Source organism: Notolepis coatsorum (assembly GCF_963971535.1).
Source record: "Notolepis coatsorum genome assembly, chromosome: 16".
Taxonomy (NCBI): Eukaryota; Metazoa; Chordata; class Actinopteri; order Aulopiformes; family Paralepididae; genus Notolepis; species Notolepis coatsorum.
Genome location: NC_140180.1, coordinates 111,146,356 through 111,168,733, shown reverse-complemented (window position 1 = coordinate 111,168,733; position 22,378 = coordinate 111,146,356). Strand labels below are relative to the sequence as shown.

Here is a 22,378-nt window from a genome sequence, read left to right as displayed (position 1 = left end):
GAGTCTGAGGCCTTGATGGATCCTGGCAGCTGATTCCACAGGCGCGGCCCCAGTGTGGAAAAAGCACGCTGCCCCATGGTTGACAGCCTGGTGCGTGGGGTGGAGAGGAGGTTTTGGCTGCCAGACCTGAGTGACCTGGATGCAGGTTGAGGGGAAAGGAGGTCTTGGAGGTAGGTCGGGCCAGAGTGATTTTTTCCCGGGTTTTGGTGAGGACAATGTTCTAAACGTCCTGTAATCTCTGGATGGTTTTGGAGGGAATGCCTGCCAGCAGAGAGTTACAGTAGTCGGACCAGTTTTTCTACGTCAGACTGGGAGAGTGGTGGTCTGAGTTTAGAGATGTTCTTCAGGAGGTTTGACAGACCGTTTTTAACGTGTGCATAGAATGACAGTGATGAGTCCTAACTTTACACCCAGGCAAGTGAGGAGAGTTATACGTTTGTGATATGTTTCAATGAACCTGGATCACATGACAAGAAAAGAGAAATAATTTGGGTCCCTGGCTTGAAGTACAAGAGCCCAGAAGGACAGAATAACGTGCATTCCAAATTCTCCGTCAGAAACCATTGCTTTTGTCATGAAAGGAACTAGGGCTGAGCCCAAACGTTCGAACGTTTGGACCTTTGTTCGTTACGTTGGCATTCAAATCTTAATTAATGGGTTCGAACCTCCGCATTTTTATTTTTTTTAAATGTTTACATAAAATATATATATCAGAATATCATAGTACTATGTTGTGTTTACAATAATTCGAAAGTCACGCACGAACACAGGACAACAACAGTCTAGTCGGGATGAGGAGCGGTCACGTCATACATAATCAGGAAATGAATCAATCATGCAAAAAAGAGAGTTGAGTGACCCGCACTCACCCGTCTTATTTCATAATACAACATTTCCGAATGGACGTGTGGATTAAACCAAGTGTATGCAGTGATGCTGAACTTTCCCAGCGGAACACAAGTTACTTAACGTTACACAGGTGTGTTATGCACGTTAATTAAGCTATGCGCGTTTAGCTGGCTAACATTAAGGTAGCAGGAGCCGTTGGCCAACAAAGATGTTGTTTCAACAAATGTATTCACAAAATGGATTATCATCCAAACGTTATTGAAGCCTCCCGTGACCAGTAAGTAGGTACTACTACTCTTAACACTTTGAGTGCCAGGGACGCGATTTGTCGTTAGTTCATGCCACCAGTTGAGTGCCACCAACGACATATAGCGTTTGTTTGTCGTATATTTCTTTATTAGCGATTTGAATTCATATTTCATCAATCTAGGCTCACGCTAGTGTTGCAGACTCTCTCTGAGCTCAATTGGGAAAATACCGCCCCCTATCGTCTCTCCCTGTGTAACTGCGGTCCAGCCTCCTCATGTTACTTTTCTGCCAAGCCACCTGAAGAGACCCAAGTTGATCGCAGACCCTCAGAACAGCGTGGATTATGTATTTCCAGTACCCAACGCTGAATCAATAAACTGATCGATATTTGGAATGGCGATCAGGAATTGGAATAATCTTTTTGGATAACATCTGATCTGAGGTAAGCAATTTATTTTACCAGTCTTGGGATAATCAGAGCTGTTTTCACCTATATATCAGCGTGTGCCCTGTGTGTGTGTGTCTGTGAGTGTGTGCTCACTGATCAGGAAATGAGAGAATATATTTTTCAGATCGCTTCTCTAGCGTGCATAAATATACATATACTATCGATAATCTAGCGTTTATTTGAAAACGATTCATAAATAGGCCGAAAAATGACAGTTTTTTGTGTATGCCAGAATATTCCAGTAAAGGGCGATTATCACGGAATCTATATATTTTCCTGAAAAACGAGGGCTTTTCAAAATGCTATAAAACGGAAATGAACCGATAAAAAAAAAAAACACGACAATGTTGCCTCGACAATGTTGACTGCAAACAAGTCATTGATAAACGACGGGCAGATTAGACACATAGCCATAATTTAAGACGGAGATTATGCGTTTAGAGCGCTATCATTGAAGTGGGTGGTGGCATCCAACGATAAATAGTGCACGCCACGCTGGCAATCAAAGTGTTAATAACCGCAGCAATATGCGCTACGTTATATATGCGTAAATGTGTGCTGTGCCTAAAGTCAAGACTCGACTGAACCAGAAAAAGTATTTAGGAGCAAATTTTTTTGCATGATTAAAAACGATGGTTCGAACGTCCGTTCGAAAAACTCTGGCAAAGTTCGAATCCCAAAAACAGGCTTTGGGGAAACAGCTCTAACTGGAACAAGTGTTGTCTGTATATAGTTTTGAAGTTGGCAATGCTGTTGGCATTATCGATCACGTAATACATGTTATTTTTTTATTTATTTTTTATCTTTTTCCCCCTCCATTTTCCTCCGATTTTCTCCCATCCCAATGTTAGTCGTTATGCCAATTCCCAATCCCCTTCCTGGTCGCTGCGCACTTACCCCCCACAGTCGGTCTGGGAGAGTGGAGGCCATCACATGCTTCCTCCGACACACGTCTAGCCAATCAACCGCTTCTTTTCACCTGGCAGCGCGGATTCTCACTGAGAGGGCGTAGCGTGTGGAAGGATCACACTACCCCCCTTAGATCCTATCCGCGCTTAGCAGGCGCCCCGACCGAACTGTAGGAGTCGCTGTTTACAACGACCTGGACCCACCCCGCCAGCTTTCCCACCCTCTAATACAGCCAATTGTATTAGTGTGAACGGCCAGCCAAGCTGGTGACAACGGCGGAGCTGTGAGCTGGATTCGAACAGGCGAATCTAGCCGCTCCGGGGTTCGGTGACGAACGCAATCTCCGTTACGCCACCTGACCGCCCCACGTAATACATGTTCTATTCCATACTATAGTAAGTATTTTTAGGCATTTTGGCGATGGGAGTGGGTTTCTTCATTGAGCTCTTATCCTTATCGTTAGGGCACAAGTATCTTGTGTTTTATTATACATATCTTTTGAAACGGTATATATATATATATATATATATACACAGGAGGAAGAGCGGTCGTCTTGATCTAAAGGTTCCCGGTTCGATCCCGGCTCCTTCCCGGTAGCGTGTCGAAATGTCTTTGAGCAAGGCACTTAACCCCCTAACTGCTCTCGATGAGCAGGTTGCATGGCTGCCTCCGCCATCTTCGGTGAATGTGTGAGTGAGCGGGTGAATGTGAGGCTTAAGTTGTAAAGTGTTTTGGATAAAAGTGCTATATAAATGCAGTCCAATTACCTAACGTACCAATTATGGGGCATATTCGGTCGGTAAGAGATTCATAGTGAGAGATTATAGTGTCCATATAGCTACATGTTCAGTTTATCAACCAGCCCTATCATTTATTTAGTTGTTATTTGCTTGTTTTTGTTGCTAGTTGATCCAGCCGTCCTCAATGATGCTGGAGGAGAGCAAGTCCCCCAAGACCAAAGGAAAGAAGAAGGAGGAGGAGCCATCGGACGGCGCCGCCCCTGATAATTCCCCAGCACAGACTTTAGAGGGTGAGCGAACAAAAACTGCATTCTTCTAACGGTGAGCAGAGAAAGCAGTCATTCTGGACTGGAACTTTTGGTGGGAAACCACTTTTAGATTTCTCTCTGATATATCGGTGCTGTAATTGAAAATGAATTAACCTGTATGCTAGCTCTTGTTTTGCCAGGTTCTCATAGTAACTTACAGCTGTGTTTATCACATAGATACAACCAGTTACAATTCGAACTACACCAAGTTAGAATACATTTATTAGATTACTTCATGACAAATGAGGTACTCTCTAAATATCCTATCCTACGTGAGGTTTAAGGAGAAATAAAGTGTGCTCCTACTGAGAGTGAACGTTTTTTTATTTTGTCCAATAACATCTGGTTCATGCCACGGTGGTTTAAACTTTCCAGTAGACTCTTATCTCATGTTCGCTTGTAGGTAACTAGTAGGTTAGTAGGGTTCTTTTTTGAGTGCAGTGGCACTGGTTTGTAATTATGGGTGTTAACAATCTCAATACAGAATAGGAAATTCTGGAAAGAAATGTACAGTGTATACTAGGGCTGTCTTAAATACTTCGAAGCTTCGAAGCTTCGTTCGATGGCACAAGCTTCGAACATTAAAAAAAAATCAAAGTTTGGGCGGCTAGGTGGTGTAGTGGGCAAGGCACACGCCACCAGTGTGGAGACGCTAGGATTCGCGTGTTCGAATCCAGCTCTCCACATGTTTTCAGTTTAGCTGGTCGTCCGCAGTAATACACATTGGCCGTATTACGGGGAGGGAAAACTGAAGGGTGGGGATCGAACGTTGTGAACAAGCGACTCCTACAAGTCGGTTGGTGCGCCTGCGCAGTAGAATCAGGAAGTGTCGGGGGCAGCGTGAGCCTCCCACGCGTTACTCCTCGACACTGAGAGATCGAGCTGCGCAGGTGAAAAGATGCGACTGCTGTTACCTCAAGTACCGGAGGGGACTTGTGCTATGTATGACTTAGTCCACATTGCAGCCGGCTTGTGGGAGGCAAGAAACAGCGTTCGTGACAGGGGAGGGTTGAATTGGATGATACGAAATTGGGATGGGAGAAAAATATAGAAAAAATGGGAGAAAAAGTGGATAAAAAAAAAAAAAAAAAATCAAAGTTTAAAAAAAAAATTAAATTTTTTTTATTTTATTTTTCAAAAAAGAATAAAATTTTTTTTTACTTCGATTTGTGTGTGTGTGTGTGCGCACATGGGGCCATTGGGTGGGGCCGGGGGACAAATACACTGGAGGAAAGTAACCCAGCTCAGCACTGCCCAAATTATATCATCACTATTGCCTGTTTGAAGGATATCATCCTCAAACACATGCCTTGTAGAATTCCACACATAAGAAAGAAAGATACTGGGATGAATAAACAAAATGGGAAATAAAATGTAGAAATGCATGCAATACATAAATAAATATGAATCTCCATATATGAAATAGAACATTTAGATAAGGTGCTACTGAGATGTTTTGGTGAGTTCTTTGTTTTTTTGTGGAAGTAGCCCTTCTTAAAAATGCATGAACATTCACTGATAATTGGTCTGTAGTGGAGTCTACAAGGTCTACATTGCCGGACCATGTAGAATCCGGACCTTGTAGACTGACATAATTCTGTGCATAGTTTAGTCTACACAGGCCATATTTCAAATAATCAAAATCTTACTTCATTCATCTTAAACATTCTTGATTTGGGGGATTGGTAGTTCCCATAAAATCTGAAGTTGTTCAAACGACAACAGCGATCCACCTTGAATTAAATCACACAGCCGAGTGAAACCTTGTTGGCTGCGTCACAGTCACGAAAGGGACTACTTAATTCATTAATCCAATCCACTTTATTTATAGAGCACATTTAAAAACAACAAAGTTTACCAAAGTGCTGTACAAGTCCCACAACATAAGATACATTTTTTTTTCTCGAAGCTTCAAATTAAAATCGAAGCTCGGCCCCGAAGCTTCGATTGCCAAAAAAAGCTTTGAAGGTCAGCCCTAGTGTATACAAATGTTTATTCAGTTAAATTGGTGGAATGGCTGCTGCTATTAGCGTAATGTTTAAGGCTAATTTTCATTGTTGAAATAAAATGTTTATAAACAATATAATATAACCAAAATATAATATGTATAGCCTAATCTTTAATTGGAACTAGTAGTATGAATACATTTTAATGTATAAAGAATTGAAAATCAAGTAGAGAATCAAATAAAAAATGTGTAAAACAAAAAAAATAAACTATTATTATGAGCCCTGCAGAATGTTCATTCACTGCTCCCCACAAACGAATGTTGAACGCTCCTCTGATCAGTTTGCTACAGTTCCTTTATCTGACTTCGAATGAATAGAATTTCCTGTTAGTGTTGCTTTCTAATCTCTTAAAACATTTTCCAAGAGATTCTAGAATTAGTTTCTAATGTGCATTCTATTGTTTCTACCGCAGCCCCAGCAGATACGGGTAAGATTCTAGTGTAGTGGTCTCTCTTTGAGTCCTACTGTAGAATGATACTACATCCTCCTTCTTTTACAATGGACTTTTTGTCTGTATTGTAGTGGACTAGTTTCTTTCTACCATAGAAGACGGAGTTCTAAGTCGATGTACAGTAAACATGTTGCTGGCTAGCTGACGTTAGCTAGTGTAATGTTGCTGGCTAGCTGACGTTAGCTAGTGTAATGTTGCTGGCTAGCTGACGTTAGCTAGTGTAATGTTGCTGGCTAGCTGACGTTAGCTAGTGTAATGTTGCTGGCTAGCTGACGTTAGCTAGTGTAATGTTGCTGGCTAGCTGACGTTAGCTAGTGTAATGTTGCTGGCTAGCTGACGTTAGCTAGTGTAATGTTGCTGGCTAGCTGACGTTAGCTAGTGTAATGTTGCTGGCTAGCTGATGTTAGCTAGTGTAATGTTGCTGGCTAGCTGACGTTAGCTAGTGTAATGTTGCTGGCTAGCTGATGTTAGCTAGTGTAATGTTGCTGGCTAGCTGACGTTAGCTAGTGTAATGTTGCTGGCTAGCTGACGTTAGCTAGTGTAATGTTGCTGGCTAGCTGACGTTAGCTAGTGTAATACCATTATTGCCAAAGCGGCTTGAGGTTTTGGTTTGGTGCAATATTTTGCACCACAGTGCAAATCTTTAAAACTATAGACAAAGCTGTAGCTCTTTCCATTGTCCAAGCCACCCACATACCCTGAAGGGTACTATATATAAAAACAGAATGCTAATCGATCAATAAGATCAATCCATCAGTGATGGCTGTCTCCAAAAGTTGTTTACATGAGGTGCACCTTGGTTGCATATTCTTCTACTTTAGAATCATATCTGCCAACATTGAGATGTGAAAAAGTAGGACCAATTTGTCTGATTTAAATGTGATTTTATAAAAAGAATGTTGGCAAATACGATTAGAAACTGATTGTTTTTTCGTCATGTCTCTAATGTAGCCTCTATTGTTTCTTTCCATCTCGTCTCCACTATGGCTTCTATTGTTTTTTTCTCCTCTTCCTCTAGGTCTATATAGCTTCTCTTGTTTTTGATTGCATATTGACTATTCTAGTATTGGATTATAAAGGGCAGGTCTAGTTTCTGCCATTTGTTCTCCACCTCTATAGCTTTGTCTGTGTCTCTGGGCAAACTGTTGTGTTATCCAGATAGTTGTAACTGTTTTATTAACCAGACAGTTAACTGTTGTATTATCCAGACAGTTAACTGTTTTATTATCCAGACGGTTAACTGTTTATTACCCAGACGGTTAACTGTTTTCTTATCCAGACGGTTAACTGTTTTCTTATCCAGACAGTTAACTGTTTTCTTATCCAGACGGTTAACTGTTTTATTACCCAGACGGTTAACTGTTTTCTTATCCAGACGGTTAACTGTTTTCTTATCCAGACGGTTAACTGTTTTCTTATCCAGACGGTTAACAGTTTTCCGTTTTCTTATCCAGACGGTTAACTGTTTTCTTATCCAGACGGTTAACAGTTTTCTTATCCAGACGGTTAACTGTTGTATTATCCAGACGGTTAACTGTTTTGTTATCCAGACAGTTAACTGTTTTATTCAACAGCCTCTGTGTTCTTGGAGCAGACAATATGTCTGAATATAATATGAATTGAACTTTCCACTGATGGTTTCTTGCTGCAGTAGCTGTGGACACAGACAGACAGACAGGCAGGCTACAGACAGACAGGCAGGCTACAGACAGGCAGGCTACAGACAGACAGGCTACAGACAGACAGACAGACACTGGCAGGCTACATACAGACAGACACTGGCAGGCTACAGACAGACAGACACTGGCAGGCTACAGACAGGCATGCTACAGACAGACAGGCTACATACAGACAGACAGGCAGGCTACAGACAGACAGACAGGCAGGCTACAGACAGACAGGCAGGCTACAGACAGACAGGCAGGCTACAGACAGACAGGCAGGCTACAGACAGACAGACACTGGCATGCTACAGACAGACAGGCAGACAGGCTACAGACAGGCTACAGACAGACAGGCTAGCTACAGACAGACGGACAGACACTGGCTGGCTACAGACAGACAGGCTACTGACAGACACTGGCTGGCTACAGACAGACAAGACAGGCTAGCGACAGACAGACAGACAGGCTAGCGACAGACAGACAGACAGGCTAGCGACAGACACAGACAGGCTAGCGACAGACAGACAGGCTACAGACAGACAGACAGGCTAGCGACAGACAGACAGACAGGCTACAGACAGACAGGCTAGCGACAGACAGGCTAGCAACAGACAGGCTAGCTACAGACAGACACTAGCTAGCTACAGACAGACACTAGCTACAGACAGACAGGCTAGCGACAGACAGACAGGCTAGCTACAGACATTCAGGCTACAGACAGACAGGCAGACTGGCTAGCTACAGACAGACAGACAGACAGACATGCTAGCTACAGACAGACAGACAGACATGCTAGCTACAGACAGACAGACAGACATGCTAGCTACAGACAGACAGACAGACATGCTAGCTACAGACAGACAGACAGACTGGCTAGCTACAGACAGACTGGCTAGCTACAGACAGACAGGCAGGCTAGCTACAGACAGACAGACAGACTGGCTACAGACAGACAGACTGGCTACAGACAGACTAGCTACAGACAGACAGACTGGCTAGCTACAGACAGACAGGCAGGCTAGCTACAGACAGACAGACAGGCTAGCTACAGACAGACAGACAGGCTAGCTACAGACAGGCAGGCAGGCTAGCTACAGACAGACAGGCAGGCTAGCTACAGACAGACAGACAGGCTAGCTACAGACAGACAGACTGGCTACAGACAGACAGACTGGCTAGCTACAGACAGACTGGCTAGCTACAGACAGACAGACAGGCAGGCTACAGGCAGACAGACAGGCTACCTACAGACAGACAGACAGACTAGCTACAGACAGACAGGCTAGCTACAGACAGACAGACAGACAGGCTAGCTACAGACAGACATACAGACTGGCTACAGACAGACAGACAGACAGACAGACTAGCTACAGACAGACAGACTGGCTAGCTACAGACAGACAGACAGACTGGCTAGCTACAGACAGACTGGCTAGCTACAGACAGACAGACAGGCTAGCTACAGACAGACAGACAGACTGGCTACAGACAGACAGACAGACAGACAGACTGGCTAGCTACAGACAGACAGGCTAGCTACAGACAGACAGACAGACTGGCTACAGACAGACAGACTGGCTAGCTACAGACAGACTGGCTAGCTACAGACAGACTGGCTAGCTACAGACAGACAGACAGACAGGCAGGCTACAGACAGACAGACAGGCTAGCTACAGACAGACAGACAGACTGGCTACAGACAGACAGACTAGCTACAGACAGACAGACTGGCTAGCTACAGACAGACAGACAGACTAGCTACATACAGACAGACTGGCTAGCTACAGACAGACAGACAGACAGGCTAGCTACAGACAGACAGACAGACAGACAGGCAGGCTACAGACAGACTGTGACGTATGACTGTCGAGACGTCCAGCCACCATGTCTCACTCGTATCCCTGTCCTTGCAGAAGCATGTGCCGAGGCGTCTCATATAATCTCGGCCATCAGCGACGTCCCCTCTGTCCCCGCCCCTCACGATACAGCGGCCGCCATCCCTACAGGTGACCCATGACCCCTCCATGACCCCTGTGTGCCCTGGGGTTAGAGGTCAAACTAATTTACGGTGTCTGCCTAAATGTTGGTTCCACACGGCTGACGACTACAACTCCCAGCATGCCTCATTCTTTGTCCGTCCTTCTGTCTGGATGTTTCTTCTACTAACACAGTGACTACAACACTGTTTTATCTGTCTGCATGCCTTCCTTTCCGTCTGCCTGTCTATCTGGGTCTGTCTGCCTGTTTGTCAATCTGCCTGTCTATCTGTCTGTCTATCTGCATGTCTGTCTGCCTGTCTACCCGCCTGTCTGTCTCTCTGTGTCTGCTTGGCTCTCTGCCTGTCTATCTGCCTGGCTGTCTCTCTGTGTCTGCTTGGCTCTCTGCCTGTCTATCTGCCTGGCTGTCTGTCTCTCTGTCTGCTTGGCTCTCTGCCTGTCGATCTACCCGCCTGTCTGTCTCTCTGTCTGCTTGGCTCTCTGCCTGTCGATCTACCCGCCTGTCTGTCTCTCTGTGTCTGCCTGTCTATCTGCCTGTCTGTCTCTCTGTGTCTGCCTGTCTATCTGCCTGTCTGTCTCTCTGTGTCTGCCTGTCTATCTGCCTGTCTGTCTCTCTGTGTCTGCCTGTCTATCTGCCTGGCTGTCTCTCTGTGTCTGCTTGGCTCTCTGCCTGTCTATCTGCCTGGCTGTCTGCATGTCTGTCTGGCACTAACTTTTATTTGGCTGTGTTTTCCACATCCATGAGACTAACCTAACCTTGTGTTGGGTTGTTATGCTCTAATGTTATTCTCTCTGCTTGACATTAACCTTCACTTGGTTTTGGTGGCCGTTAGCCACAGATAGACAGTTTGGTCTTTTCAGGTTTCAGTGTCAGCCATGTGGGCTCAAATCTTGCTTCATGGCTGTTGCTAAGTAACTAGTAATTCCACACCAGATGATCTTTAGAATGTTGGATATCTCACTGTATATATTATACTTACCAGGGACGTCCCAAAGACCGGTTTTTACCAACAACTTGCTGAACAGTATAGCTAGACCTAGAACCATGTTAAATAGTACAGCTAGCCTTCTTCACACCTAGAACCATGTTAAATAGTACAGCTAGCCTTCTTCACACCTAGAACCATGTTAAATAGTACAGCTAGCCCTCTTCACATCTAGAACCATGTTAAATAGTACAGCTAGCCTTCTTCACATCTAGAACCATGTTAAATAGCACAGCTAGCCTTCTTCACACCTAGAACCATGTTAAATAGTACAGCTAGCCTTCTTTACATCTAGAACCATGTTAAATAGCACAGCTAGCCTTCTTTACATCTAGAACCATGTTAAATAGTACAGCTAGCCCTCTTCACACCTAGAACCATGTTAAATAGCACAGCTAGCCCTCTTCACACCTAGAACCATGTTAAATAGCACAGCTAGCCCTCTTCACACCTAGAACCATGTTAAATAGCACAGCTAGCCTTCTTTACACCTAGAACCATGTTAAATAGCACAGCTAGCCTTCTTTACACCTAGAACCATGTTAAACAGCACAGCTAGCCTTCTTTACACCTAGAACCATGTTAAATAGCACAGCTAGCCTTCTTTACACCTAGAACCATGTTAAATAGCACAGCTAGCCCTCTTCACACCTAGAACCATGTTAAATAGTACAGCTAGCCTTCTTTACACCTAGAACCATGTTAAACAGCACAGCTAGCCTTCTTTACACCTAGAACCATGTTAAATAGCACAGCTAGCCTTCTTTACACCTAGAACCATGTTAAATAGCACAGCTAGCCCTCTTCACACCTAGAACCATGTTAAATAGCACAGATAGCCCTCTTTACATCTAGAACCATGTTAAATAGCACAGCTAGCCTTCTTCACACCTAGAACCATGTTAAATAGCACAGCTAGCCTTCTTCACACCTAGAACCATGTTAAATAGCACAGCTAGCCTTCTTTACACCTAGAACCATGTTAAATAGCACAGCTAGCCTTCTTTACACCTAGAACCATGTTAAATAGCACAGCTAGCCTTCTTTACACCTAGAACCATGTTAAATAGCACAGCTAGCCTTCTTTACACCTAGAACCATGTTAAATAGCACAGCTAGCCTTCTTTACATCTAGAACCATGTTAAATAGCACAGCTAGCCTTCTTCACACCTAGAACCATGTTAAATAGCACAGCTAGCCTTCTTTACACCTAGAACCATGTTAAATAGCACAGCTAGCCTTCTTTACACCTAGAACCATGTTAAATAGCACAGCTAGCCTTCTTTACACCTAGAACCATGTTAAATAGCACAGCTAGCCTTCTTTACACCTAGAACCATGTTAAATAGCACAGCTAGCCCTCTTCACACCTAGAACCATGTTAAATAGCACAGCTAGCCTTCTTTACACCTAGAACCATGTTAAATAGCACAGCTAGCCTTCTTTACACCTAGAACCATGTTAAATAGCACAGCTAGCCTTCTTCACACCTAGAACCATGTTAAATAGCACAGCTAGCCTTCTTTACACCTAGAACCATGTTAAATAGCACAGCTAGCCTTCTTCACACCTAGAACCATGTTAAATAGCACAGCTAGCCTTCTTTACACCTAGAACCATGTTAAATAGCACAGCTAGCCTTCTTTACACCTAGAACCATGTTAAATAGCACAGCTAGCCCTCTTCACACCTAGAACCATGTTAAACAGCACAGCTAGCCTTCTTCACATCTAGAACCATGTTAAATAGCACAGCTAGCCTTCTTCACACCTAGAACCATGTTAAATAGCACAGCTAGCCCTCTTCACACCTAGAACCATGTTAAATAGCACAGCTAGCCTTCTTCACATCTAGAACCATGTTAAATAGCACAGCTAGCCCTCTTCACACCTAGAACCATGTTAAATAGCACAGCTAGCCCTCTTCACACCTAGAACCATGTTAAATAGCACAGCTAGCCCTCTTCACATCTAGAACCATGTTAAACAGCACAGCTAGCCTTCTTCACATCTAGAACCATGTTAAATAGCACAGCTAGCCTTCTTCACATCTAGAACCATGTTAAATAGTACAGCTAGCCCTCTTTACACCTATAACCATGTTAAATAGTACAGCTAGCCCTCTTCACACCTAGAACCATGTTAAACAGCACAGCTAGCCTTCTTCACACCTAGAACCATGTTAAATAGCACAGCTAGCCCTCTTCACACCTAGAACCATGTTAAATAGCACAGCTAGCCCTCTTCACATCTAGAACCATGTTAAATAGCACAGCTAGCCTTCTTCACATCTAGAACCATGTTAAATAGTACAGCTAGCCCTCTTCACACCTAGAACCATGTTAAATAGCACAGCTAGCCCTCTTCACACCTAGAACCATGTTAAACAGCACAGCTAGCCTTCTTCACATCTAGAACCATGTTAAATAGCACAGCTAGCCTTCTTTACACCTAGAACCATGTTAAACAGCACAGCTAGCCCTCTTCACACATAGAACCATGTTAAATAGCACAGCTAGCCTTCTTTACATCTAGAACCATGTTAAACAGCACAGCTAGCCCTCTTTACATCTAGAACCATGTTAAATAGTACAGCTAGCCTTCTTCACACCTAGAACCATGTTAAATAGCACAGCTAGCCTTCTTTACATCTAGAACCATGTTAAATAGCACAGCTAGCCTTCTTTACACCTAGAACCATGTTAAATAGCACAGATAGCCTTCTTCACACCTAGAACCATGTTAAATAGCACAGCTAGCCTTCTTTACACCTAGAACCATGTTAAATAGCACAGATAGCCTTCTTCACACCTAGAACCATGTTAAATAGTACAGCTAGCCTTCTTCACACCTAGAACCATGTTAAATAGCACAGCTAGCCTTCTTTACACCTAGAACCATGTTAAATAGCACAGCTAGCCCTCTTCACACCTAGAACCATGTTAAATAGCACAGCTAGCCTTCTTTACATCTAGAACCATGTTAAATAGCACAGCTAGCCTTCTTTACACCTAGAACCATGTTAAACAGCACAGCTAGCCTTCTTTACATCTAGAACCATGTTAAATAGCACAGCTAGCCCTCTTCACACCTAGAACCATGTTAAATAGCACAGCTAGCCCTCTTCACACCTAGAACCATGTTAAATAGCACAGCTAGCCCTCTTCACATCTAGAACCATGTTAAACAGCACAGCTAGCCTTCTTCACATCTAGAACCATGTTAAATAGCACAGCTAGCCTTCTTCACATCTAGAACCATGTTAAATAGTACAGCTAGCCCTCTTTACACCTATAACCATGTTAAATAGTACAGCTAGCCTTCTTCACATCTAGAACCATGTTAAATAGTACAGCTAGCCCTCTTCACACCTAGAACCATGTTAAATAGCACAGCTAGCCCTCTTCACATCTAGAACCATGTTAAATAGCACAGCTAGCCTTCTTCACATCTAGAACCATGTTAAATAGCACAGCTAGCCCTCTTCACACCTAGAACCATGTTAAATAGCACAGCTAGCCCTCTTCACACCTAGAACCATGTTAAACAGCACAGCTAGCCTTCTTCACATCTAGAACCATGTTAAATAGCACAGCTAGCCTTCTTTACACCTAGAACCATGTTAAATAGCACAGCTAGCCTTCTTCACACCTAGAACCATGTTAAATAGCACAGCTAGCCCTCTTCACACATAGAACCATGTTAAATAGCACAGCTAGCCTTCTTTACATCTAGAACCATGTTAAACAGCACAGCTAGCCCTCTTTACATCTAGAACCATGTTAAATAGTACAGCTAGCCTTCTTCACACCTAGAACCATGTTAAATAGCACAGCTAGCCCTCTTCACACCTAGAACCATGTTAAATAGCACAGCTAGCCTTCTTTACACCTAGAACCATGTTAAATAGTACAGCTAGCCTTCTTTACACCTAGAACCATGTTAAATAGCACAGATAGCCTTCTTCACACCTAGAACCATGTTAAATAGTACAGCTAGCCTTCTTCACACCTAGAACCATGTTAAATAGCACAGCTAGCCTTCTTTACATCTAGAACCATTTTAAATAGCACAGCTAGCCTTCTTTACACCTAGAACCATGTTAAACAGCACAGCTAGCCTTCTTTACATCTAGAACCATGTTAAATAGCACAGCTAGCCTTCTTTACATCTAGAACCATAAATAGCACAGCTAGCCCTCTTTACACCTAGAACCATGTTAAATAGCACAGCTAGCCTTCTTTACATCTAGAACCATGTTAAATAGCACAGCTAGCCCTCTTTACACCTAGAACCATGTTAAATAGTACAGCTTGGTGTGGGTGCGTGTTCTACTAGCTAACTGTGCATCTGTTTTCCAGAGGAGTGCACGGGGTGCCATCACCATGACCCCGCCCCCCCAGAGGCTGCTGCTGTTGTCGAGGCGACGGTAGAAGCTGTGGAAGCGTTGCCAGCGGTAACGGAGGAGCCTTTAAAAGAGCGACCGGTAGAGGAGGTGGCTGCCATACTGGCTCAGCAAGACCTGGATGAACAAGAACTACTGACATGTATGTAGAGGAACATATGACCTGCTGACATGTATGTAGAGGAACATATGACTTACTGACATGTATGTAGAGGAACATATGACCTACTGACATGTATGTAGAGGAACATATGACCTGCTGACATGTATGTAGAGGAACAGACCTACTGACATGTATGTAGAGGAACATATGACCTGCTGACATGTATGTAGAGGAACATATGACCTGCTGACATGTATGTAGAGGAACATATGACCTGCTGACATGTATGTAGAGGAACATATGACCTGCTGACATGTATGTAGAGGAACATATGACCTGCTGACATGTATGTAGAGGAACAGACCTACTGACATGTATGTAGAGGAACAGACCTACTGACATGTATGTAGAGGAACATATGACCTGCTGACATGTATGTAGAGGAACATATGACCTGCTGACATGTATGTAGAGGAACATATGACCTGCTGACATGTATGTAGAGGAACATATGACCTGCTGACATGTATGTAGAGGAACAGACCTACTGACATGTATGTAGAGGAACATATGACCTGCTGACATGTATGTAGAGGAACATGTGACCTGCTGACATGTATGTAGAGGAACATATGACCTGCTGACATGTATGTAGAGGAACATATGACCTGCTGACATGTATGTAGAGGAACAGACCTACTGACATGTATGTAGAGGAACATATGACCTGCTGACATGTATGTAGAGGAACATATGACCTGCTGACATGTATGTAGAGGAACATACCTACTGACATGTATGTAGAGGAACATATGACCTGCTGACATGTATGTAGAGGAACATACCTACTGACATGTATGTAGAGGAACATATGACCTGCTGACATGTATGTAGAGGAACATATGACCTGCTGACATGTATGTAGAGGAACATATGACCTGCTGACATGTATGTAGAGGAACATATGACCTGCTGACATGTATGTAGAGGAACATATGACCTGCTGACATGTATGTAGAGGAACATATGACCTGCTGACATGTATGTAGAGGAACATATGACCTGCTGACATGTATGTAGAGGAACATATGACCTGCTGACATGTATGTAGAGGAACATATGACCTACTGACATGTATGTAGAGGAACATATGACCTGCTGACATGTATGTAGAGGAACATATGACCTGCTGACATGTATGTAGAGGAACATATGACCTGCTGACATGTATGTAGAGGAACATATGACCTGCTGACATGTATGTAGAGGAACATATGACCTGCTGACATGTATGTAGAGGAACATATGACCTGCTGACATGTATGTAGAAGAACATATGACCTGCTGACATGTATGTAGAGGAACATATGACCTGCTGACATGTATGTAGAGGAACATACCTACTGACATGTATGTAGAGGAACATATGACCTGCTGACATGTATGTAGAGGAACATATGACCTGCTGACATGTATGTAGAGGAACATATGACCTGCTGACATGTATGTAGAGGAACATATGACCTGCTGACATGTATGTAGAGGAACATGTGACCTGCTGACATGTATGTAGAGGAACATATGACCTGCTGACATGTATGTAGAGGAACAGACCTACTAACTATAACTCGTTCAGCCAAAGCTACACCAGACCAGTTAATGACTTCCGGCTACGCATTGATTTCAATGATGAATGCTACAATTGTAATGTTTATTCCCCCCCCCCCCCCCCCCCCCCTTCAGCCCTGACGTCCATCGTTGAAGACTCCCTGTCCAGTTCAGCCAGAGCTACTCTCTATGCTATAGGAGCGCAGGAGGCGGCACTGCTGGCCATCGCCATGCACACCTACAAGCTGAAGGAGGCCATGGAGGCTGAGGTACACGTGACCTGAGGCTCTTAAGTTATTCATTCTGACTTAACCCTTTCACTGCCACACGACAGCCGGTTAACCCTTTCACTGTGACAATACAGAAGGTTAGCCCTTTACTATCACACAACCGACGGCGATGCTCCATCATTAGCATCAGTAGCTCCGCGGAGCTAATGATGCTAATGGTGGAGCATCGCCGTCGGTTTTGTGATAGTAAAGGGTTAACCTTCTGTGTCGTGTGGCAGTGAAAGGGTTAACATAACATTGACGGAAGACAGAAAATATGTCAAAGTCAACATGGCTCTTACATCGTGACGGAACAACAAAGAATCTAAATAGATGTTGTGGTGTTTATGAGTATTTGTAAAGCCCGAAAAAAAATCACACGTTAATGTCCCCATGGGGCCGGACAAGTCTTCTTTTTAAACGAGTCAAGAAGAAACATCACAATAAATCAAGAACAGAAAATAAATAAATAAATATAAATGCAACACTCCCAGACATACCCGAGTGAAGGTAAGGAAAAACTCACTAAAAACCTAGCAATAGGAAATGTGGAGGAGAGAAACCTTAGAAGGGGGAATAAATCAATCAATCAATCAATCAATCAATCAATCAATCTATAGAACTACACTTCCTACCTCTATATATATTTTAGATCTACGTTCTATGGACCTGCATTCTGCACTTCTCTCATGTATCTACTGTAGATCTACGTTCTATGGACCTGCATTCTGCACTTCTCTCATGTATCTACTGTAGATCTACGTTCTATGGACCTGCATGCTGCACTTCTCTCATGTATCTACTGTAGATCTACAGTCTATGGACCTGCATTCTGCACTTCTCTCATGTATCTATACTGTAGATCTACAGTCTATGGACCTGCATTCTGCACTTCTCTCATGTATCTACTGTAGATCTACAGTCTATGGACCTGCATTCTGCACTTCTCTCATGTATCTACTGTAGATCTACAGTCTATGGACCTGCATTCTGCACTTCTCTCATGCATCTATAGATCTGCGTTCTCCACAGCAGGTGTGGTGTGGGTCTGAGGTGTAACGGTTCTCTTGTGTTCCCAGAGCGCTCCAGACCAGAAGTCAGCGCAGTGGAAGGACCTGGAAGCCGCTCTGGCTGAACGGAGCCGGACTGTTGACGACGCTGGAGCAGCTCTGATGAAAGCCAAGTATGACGCACGCACACACGCGCACACGCACGCACACACGCACACGCACACACCAGGGTTGGTGCCGGTCCACGGGATAAATTCTGGTCAAATATCATCTGTTTATTAAGATTATTGCAATAACGTTATACCTGATGCTTAATGCTTATTGTCAATCAAAACAGTCAGTTTTGAGAAAAACGTATGTTGGTGTAGCCAGGATGGAACTATCCCTTTAATGTCTCAGAACTATCCCTTTAATGTCTGCCTTTAATTTCTCCCAGGGATGCCCTGGAGTCTCTGAGGTCGGTGATTGACAAGGCCAAGGGGTCGAAGGTCACCACAGTCCGTCCCCTGGTCCTAGCAGCAGAGGAGAATCTTCACAGCATGGTGGTTGACCTGGACCAAGTGGTTACCAAGGTAACGCGTGTGTACTAGGGGTATAACGGAACACAAATTCTCCGATTCATTATGAATTTGGATAGTGAGGTCACGATTAAATTTTCGATTCTTTATGCATTAAAATGAGTGCCGTCAGTATTAACGCATCAATTCATTTACGGTAGATTAATTTGAAAACCTTAACGTGTTAAAGGAACACACCAACTTTTGTCAGACAAGAAGATGGGTACCTCCTCATCTCTGTCTTCAGTACAGAGAGAGACAAGATGGGTACCTCCTCATCTCTGTGTGCAGTACAGAGAGAGACAAGATGGGTACCTCCTCATCTGTGTGCAGTACAGAGAGAGACAAGATGGGTACCTCCTCATCTCTGTGTGCAGTACAGAGAGAGACAAGATGGGTACCTCCTCATCTCTGTGTGCAGTACAGAGAGAGACAAGATGGGTACCTCCTCATCTCTGTGTGCAGTACAGAGAGAGACAAGATGGGTACCTCCTCATCTCTGTGTGCAGTACAGAGAGAGACAAGATGGGTACCTCCTCATCTCTGTGTGCAGTACAGAGAGAGACAAGATGGGTACCTCCTCATCTCTGTGTGCAGTACAGAGAGAGACAAGATGGGTACCTCCTCATCTCTGTGTGCAGTACAGAGAGAGACAAGATGGGTACCTCCTCATCTCTGTGTGCAGTACAGAGAGAGACAAGATGGGTACCTCCTCATCTCTGTGTGCAGTACAGAGAGAGACAAGATGGGTACCTCCTCATCTCTGTGTGCAGTACAGAGAGAGACACGCTGGCTAGCTTACACGTTATGACTGGAAGTGGATACGGACCATTAGCCTACCGTCAAAAGTAACAAAACAACTCAAACACTCTTATTTACATGTTGTGACTTGTGTATTTTTACCATGTGTAGAAAAATACAATGAGGGTTTTAATTTAAGATTGAAGAAGGGAGGCTGAGGCTGTTATTTCTACACCTGGTAAACACACAAGTCACAACATGTAAGTGAGACAGTTTCTGAGTTGTTGGAAAGTGTATTTCGTTACTTTTGATGGTAGGCTAATGGTCCGTATCCACTTCCAGTCATAACATGTAAGCTAGCTAGTGGGGCATCCTCCCTTCTGTGTGCACGCGTTCGCGTCCCATCTCTGGTCTTTGGAAAGAGAGGGAGCTAGGGAGGGGTTTTAGGTTGTGTGTTCTGAGTTCCAAAAAATTGAAGTTAAAGTTTAAAGCTCAATATATCAAAACGTGGCACTTTACAGTAAACAGGAGGTCTATTTGTATTAAAAACAATAGATTGTTTTTCATTTTAATGTCTGGAAGAGCTCGCAAATAAAAATATCAAATTATATTTTTGTTGCCTTTTTTGAGTTGATCGAAATGTGACTGACTGTGTTAAATGGGCATATGATATCGTCTCATATCGATCGCAGGCACCTGAATCGAATCGTATCCTATCGTGGCAGACTTTGTGATATCGGCAAAATATCGTATCATTGTCCAAAGAATCGATATTGTATCGTACTATCGTGATGAAACTGGTGATTCCCACCCCTAATTGAAAGACAACATTTTCAGGTTGGACTTGTTGGACATGTTGCCGTCTATTCTCTAGAATCAAGTGTTGTCCAGAGCCATAGTTAGACAGAGTTTGTCCAGGTTGTAAACAACGGTCTTTCTAATAATGTATCTTATCTAATCTAATGTAGTCTATTTGTAAGTCCAGAGGCTAGTCTCCTGTGACAGTGAGCTGGAACTTGTCTGTCTGTCTAACCTCTCTATCTAACCTGTCTGTCTGTCTGTCTGTCTGTCTGTCTGTCTGTCTAACCTGTCTGTCTGTCTGTCTGTAGGTCCAGTCGGCCCAGTCAGAGGCTAAGATCGTGTCCCAGTACAGTGAGCTGGTCAGCGAGGCGAAGGAACAGTTCCAGAGAGAGCTGAACAGCATCACACCAGAGATACAAGCCAACTGGAAAGGACTAAGTAAGATCTACATGCTAACACACACCAGAGATACAAGCCAACTGGAAAGGACTAAGTAAGATCTACATACTAACACACACCAGAGATACAAGCCAACTGGAAAGGACTAAGTAAGATCTACATGCTAACACACACCAGAGATACAAGCCAACTGGAAAGGACTAAGTAAGATCTACATGCTAACACACACCAGAGATACAAGCCAACTGGAAAGGACTAAGTAAGATCTACATGCTAACACACACCAGAGATACAAGCCAACTGGAAAGGACTAAGTAAGGTCTACATACTAACACACACCAGAGATACAAGCCAACTGGAAAGGACTAAGTAAGATCTACATGCTAACACACACCAGAGATACAAGCCAACTGGAAAGGACTAAGTAAGGTCTACATGCTAACACACACCAGAGATACAAGCCAACTGGAAAGGACTAAGTAAGGTCTACATGCTAACACACACCAGAGATACAAGCCAACTGGAAAGGACTAAGTAAGATCGACATGCTAACACACACCAGAGATACAAGCTAACTGGAAAGGACTAAGTAAGATCGACATGCTAACACACACCAGAGATACAAGCCAACTGGAAAGGACTAAGTAAGGTCTACATGCTAACACACACCAGAGATACAAGCCAACTGGAAAGGACTAAACACTTAACCCCTAATTGCTTGCTAATTGCTACCCTTTGTATAAAAGCACTATTTACAAAATAAATCTCTCTCTCTCTCTCTCTCTCTGTGTCTCTCTCTCTGTGTCTCTCTGTCTCTCCCCCCCTCTCCCCTCTCTCTACTCTCTCACTCTGTCTCTCTCTCTCCCTATCTCCCCTCTCTATATCTGTCTCTCTCTCCCTCTCTCCTATCTCTCTGTCTCTCTCCCATCTATCTGTCTCTCTATCTTCCCTCTCTCTCTGTCTCTCTCTCACTCTCTCTCCCCGTCTCTCTCTCTGTCTCTCACTCTCTCTCCCCGTCTCTCTCTCTGTCTCTCTCTCTGTGTCTCTCTACTCTCTGTCTCTCCCCTCTCACTCTCTGTCTCTCTCCCTCTCCCCCCCCCCCCCCCCCCCCCCAGCTGGTAAGCTCTCAGTAGATGACCTGAACTCCTTGATCGCCCATGCCCACCGGCGTATCGACCAGCTGAACCGGGAGCTGGCGGAGCAGCGCGTCCGGGAGCAGATCCACGTGGAGACGTCTCTGGAGCAGCAGAGGATCGCGGACCAGCGGGCCCTGGAGCAGGCGGTCAGCACGGCCATCGAGCACAGCAAGGAGGAGGCTCGTCTGGAGCAGGAGAGGAAGGTAGCGGCACGCTTTATTTACCCAGGGTGGGTCCTTTATAGCCTTTATTTACCAGGGTGGGTCCTTTATAGCCTTTATATACCCAGGGTGGGTCCTTTATAACCTTTATTTACCCAGGGTGGGTCCTTTATAACCTTTATATACCCAGGGTGGGTCCTTTATAGCCTTTATTTACCCAGGGTGGGTCCTTTATAACCTTTATTTACCCAGGGTGGGTCCTTTATAGCCTTTATTTACCCAGGGTGGGTCCTTTATAGCCTTTATTTACCCAGGGTGGGTCCTTTATAACCTTTATTTACCCAGGGTGGGTCCTTTATAACCTTTATTTACCCAGGGTGGGTCCTTTATAGCCTTTATTTACCCAGGGTGGGTCCTTTATAGCCTTTATTTACCCAGGGTGGGTCCTTTATAGCCTTTATTTACCCAGGGTGGGTCCTTTATAGCCTTTATTTACTCAGGGTGGGTCCTTTATAGCCTTTATTTACCCAGGGTGTGTCCTTTATAGCCTTTATTTACCCAGGGTGGGTCCTTTATAA

General features: G+C 44.0%; 1 protein-coding gene across 1 annotated transcript in view; it reads left to right on the top strand.

Moving 5' to 3' along the window:
- Window positions 1–22,378, top strand: part of immt (inner membrane protein, mitochondrial (mitofilin)) — a 37,150-nt gene that overhangs the window by 5,137 nt on the left and 9,635 nt on the right. Inside the window, exons 4-11 of the mRNA XM_084331863.1 lie at window positions 3,362–3,485; window positions 9,541–9,633; window positions 14,972–15,157; window positions 16,862–16,995; window positions 18,075–18,178; window positions 18,442–18,577; window positions 20,413–20,542; window positions 21,619–21,842. Coding sequence (XP_084187989.1) covers window positions 3,362–3,485; window positions 9,541–9,633; window positions 14,972–15,157; window positions 16,862–16,995; window positions 18,075–18,178; window positions 18,442–18,577; window positions 20,413–20,542; window positions 21,619–21,842 — 1,131 coding nt within the window. The remainder of the gene's footprint in view (window positions 1–3,361; window positions 3,486–9,540; window positions 9,634–14,971; window positions 15,158–16,861; window positions 16,996–18,074; window positions 18,179–18,441; window positions 18,578–20,412; window positions 20,543–21,618; window positions 21,843–22,378) is intronic.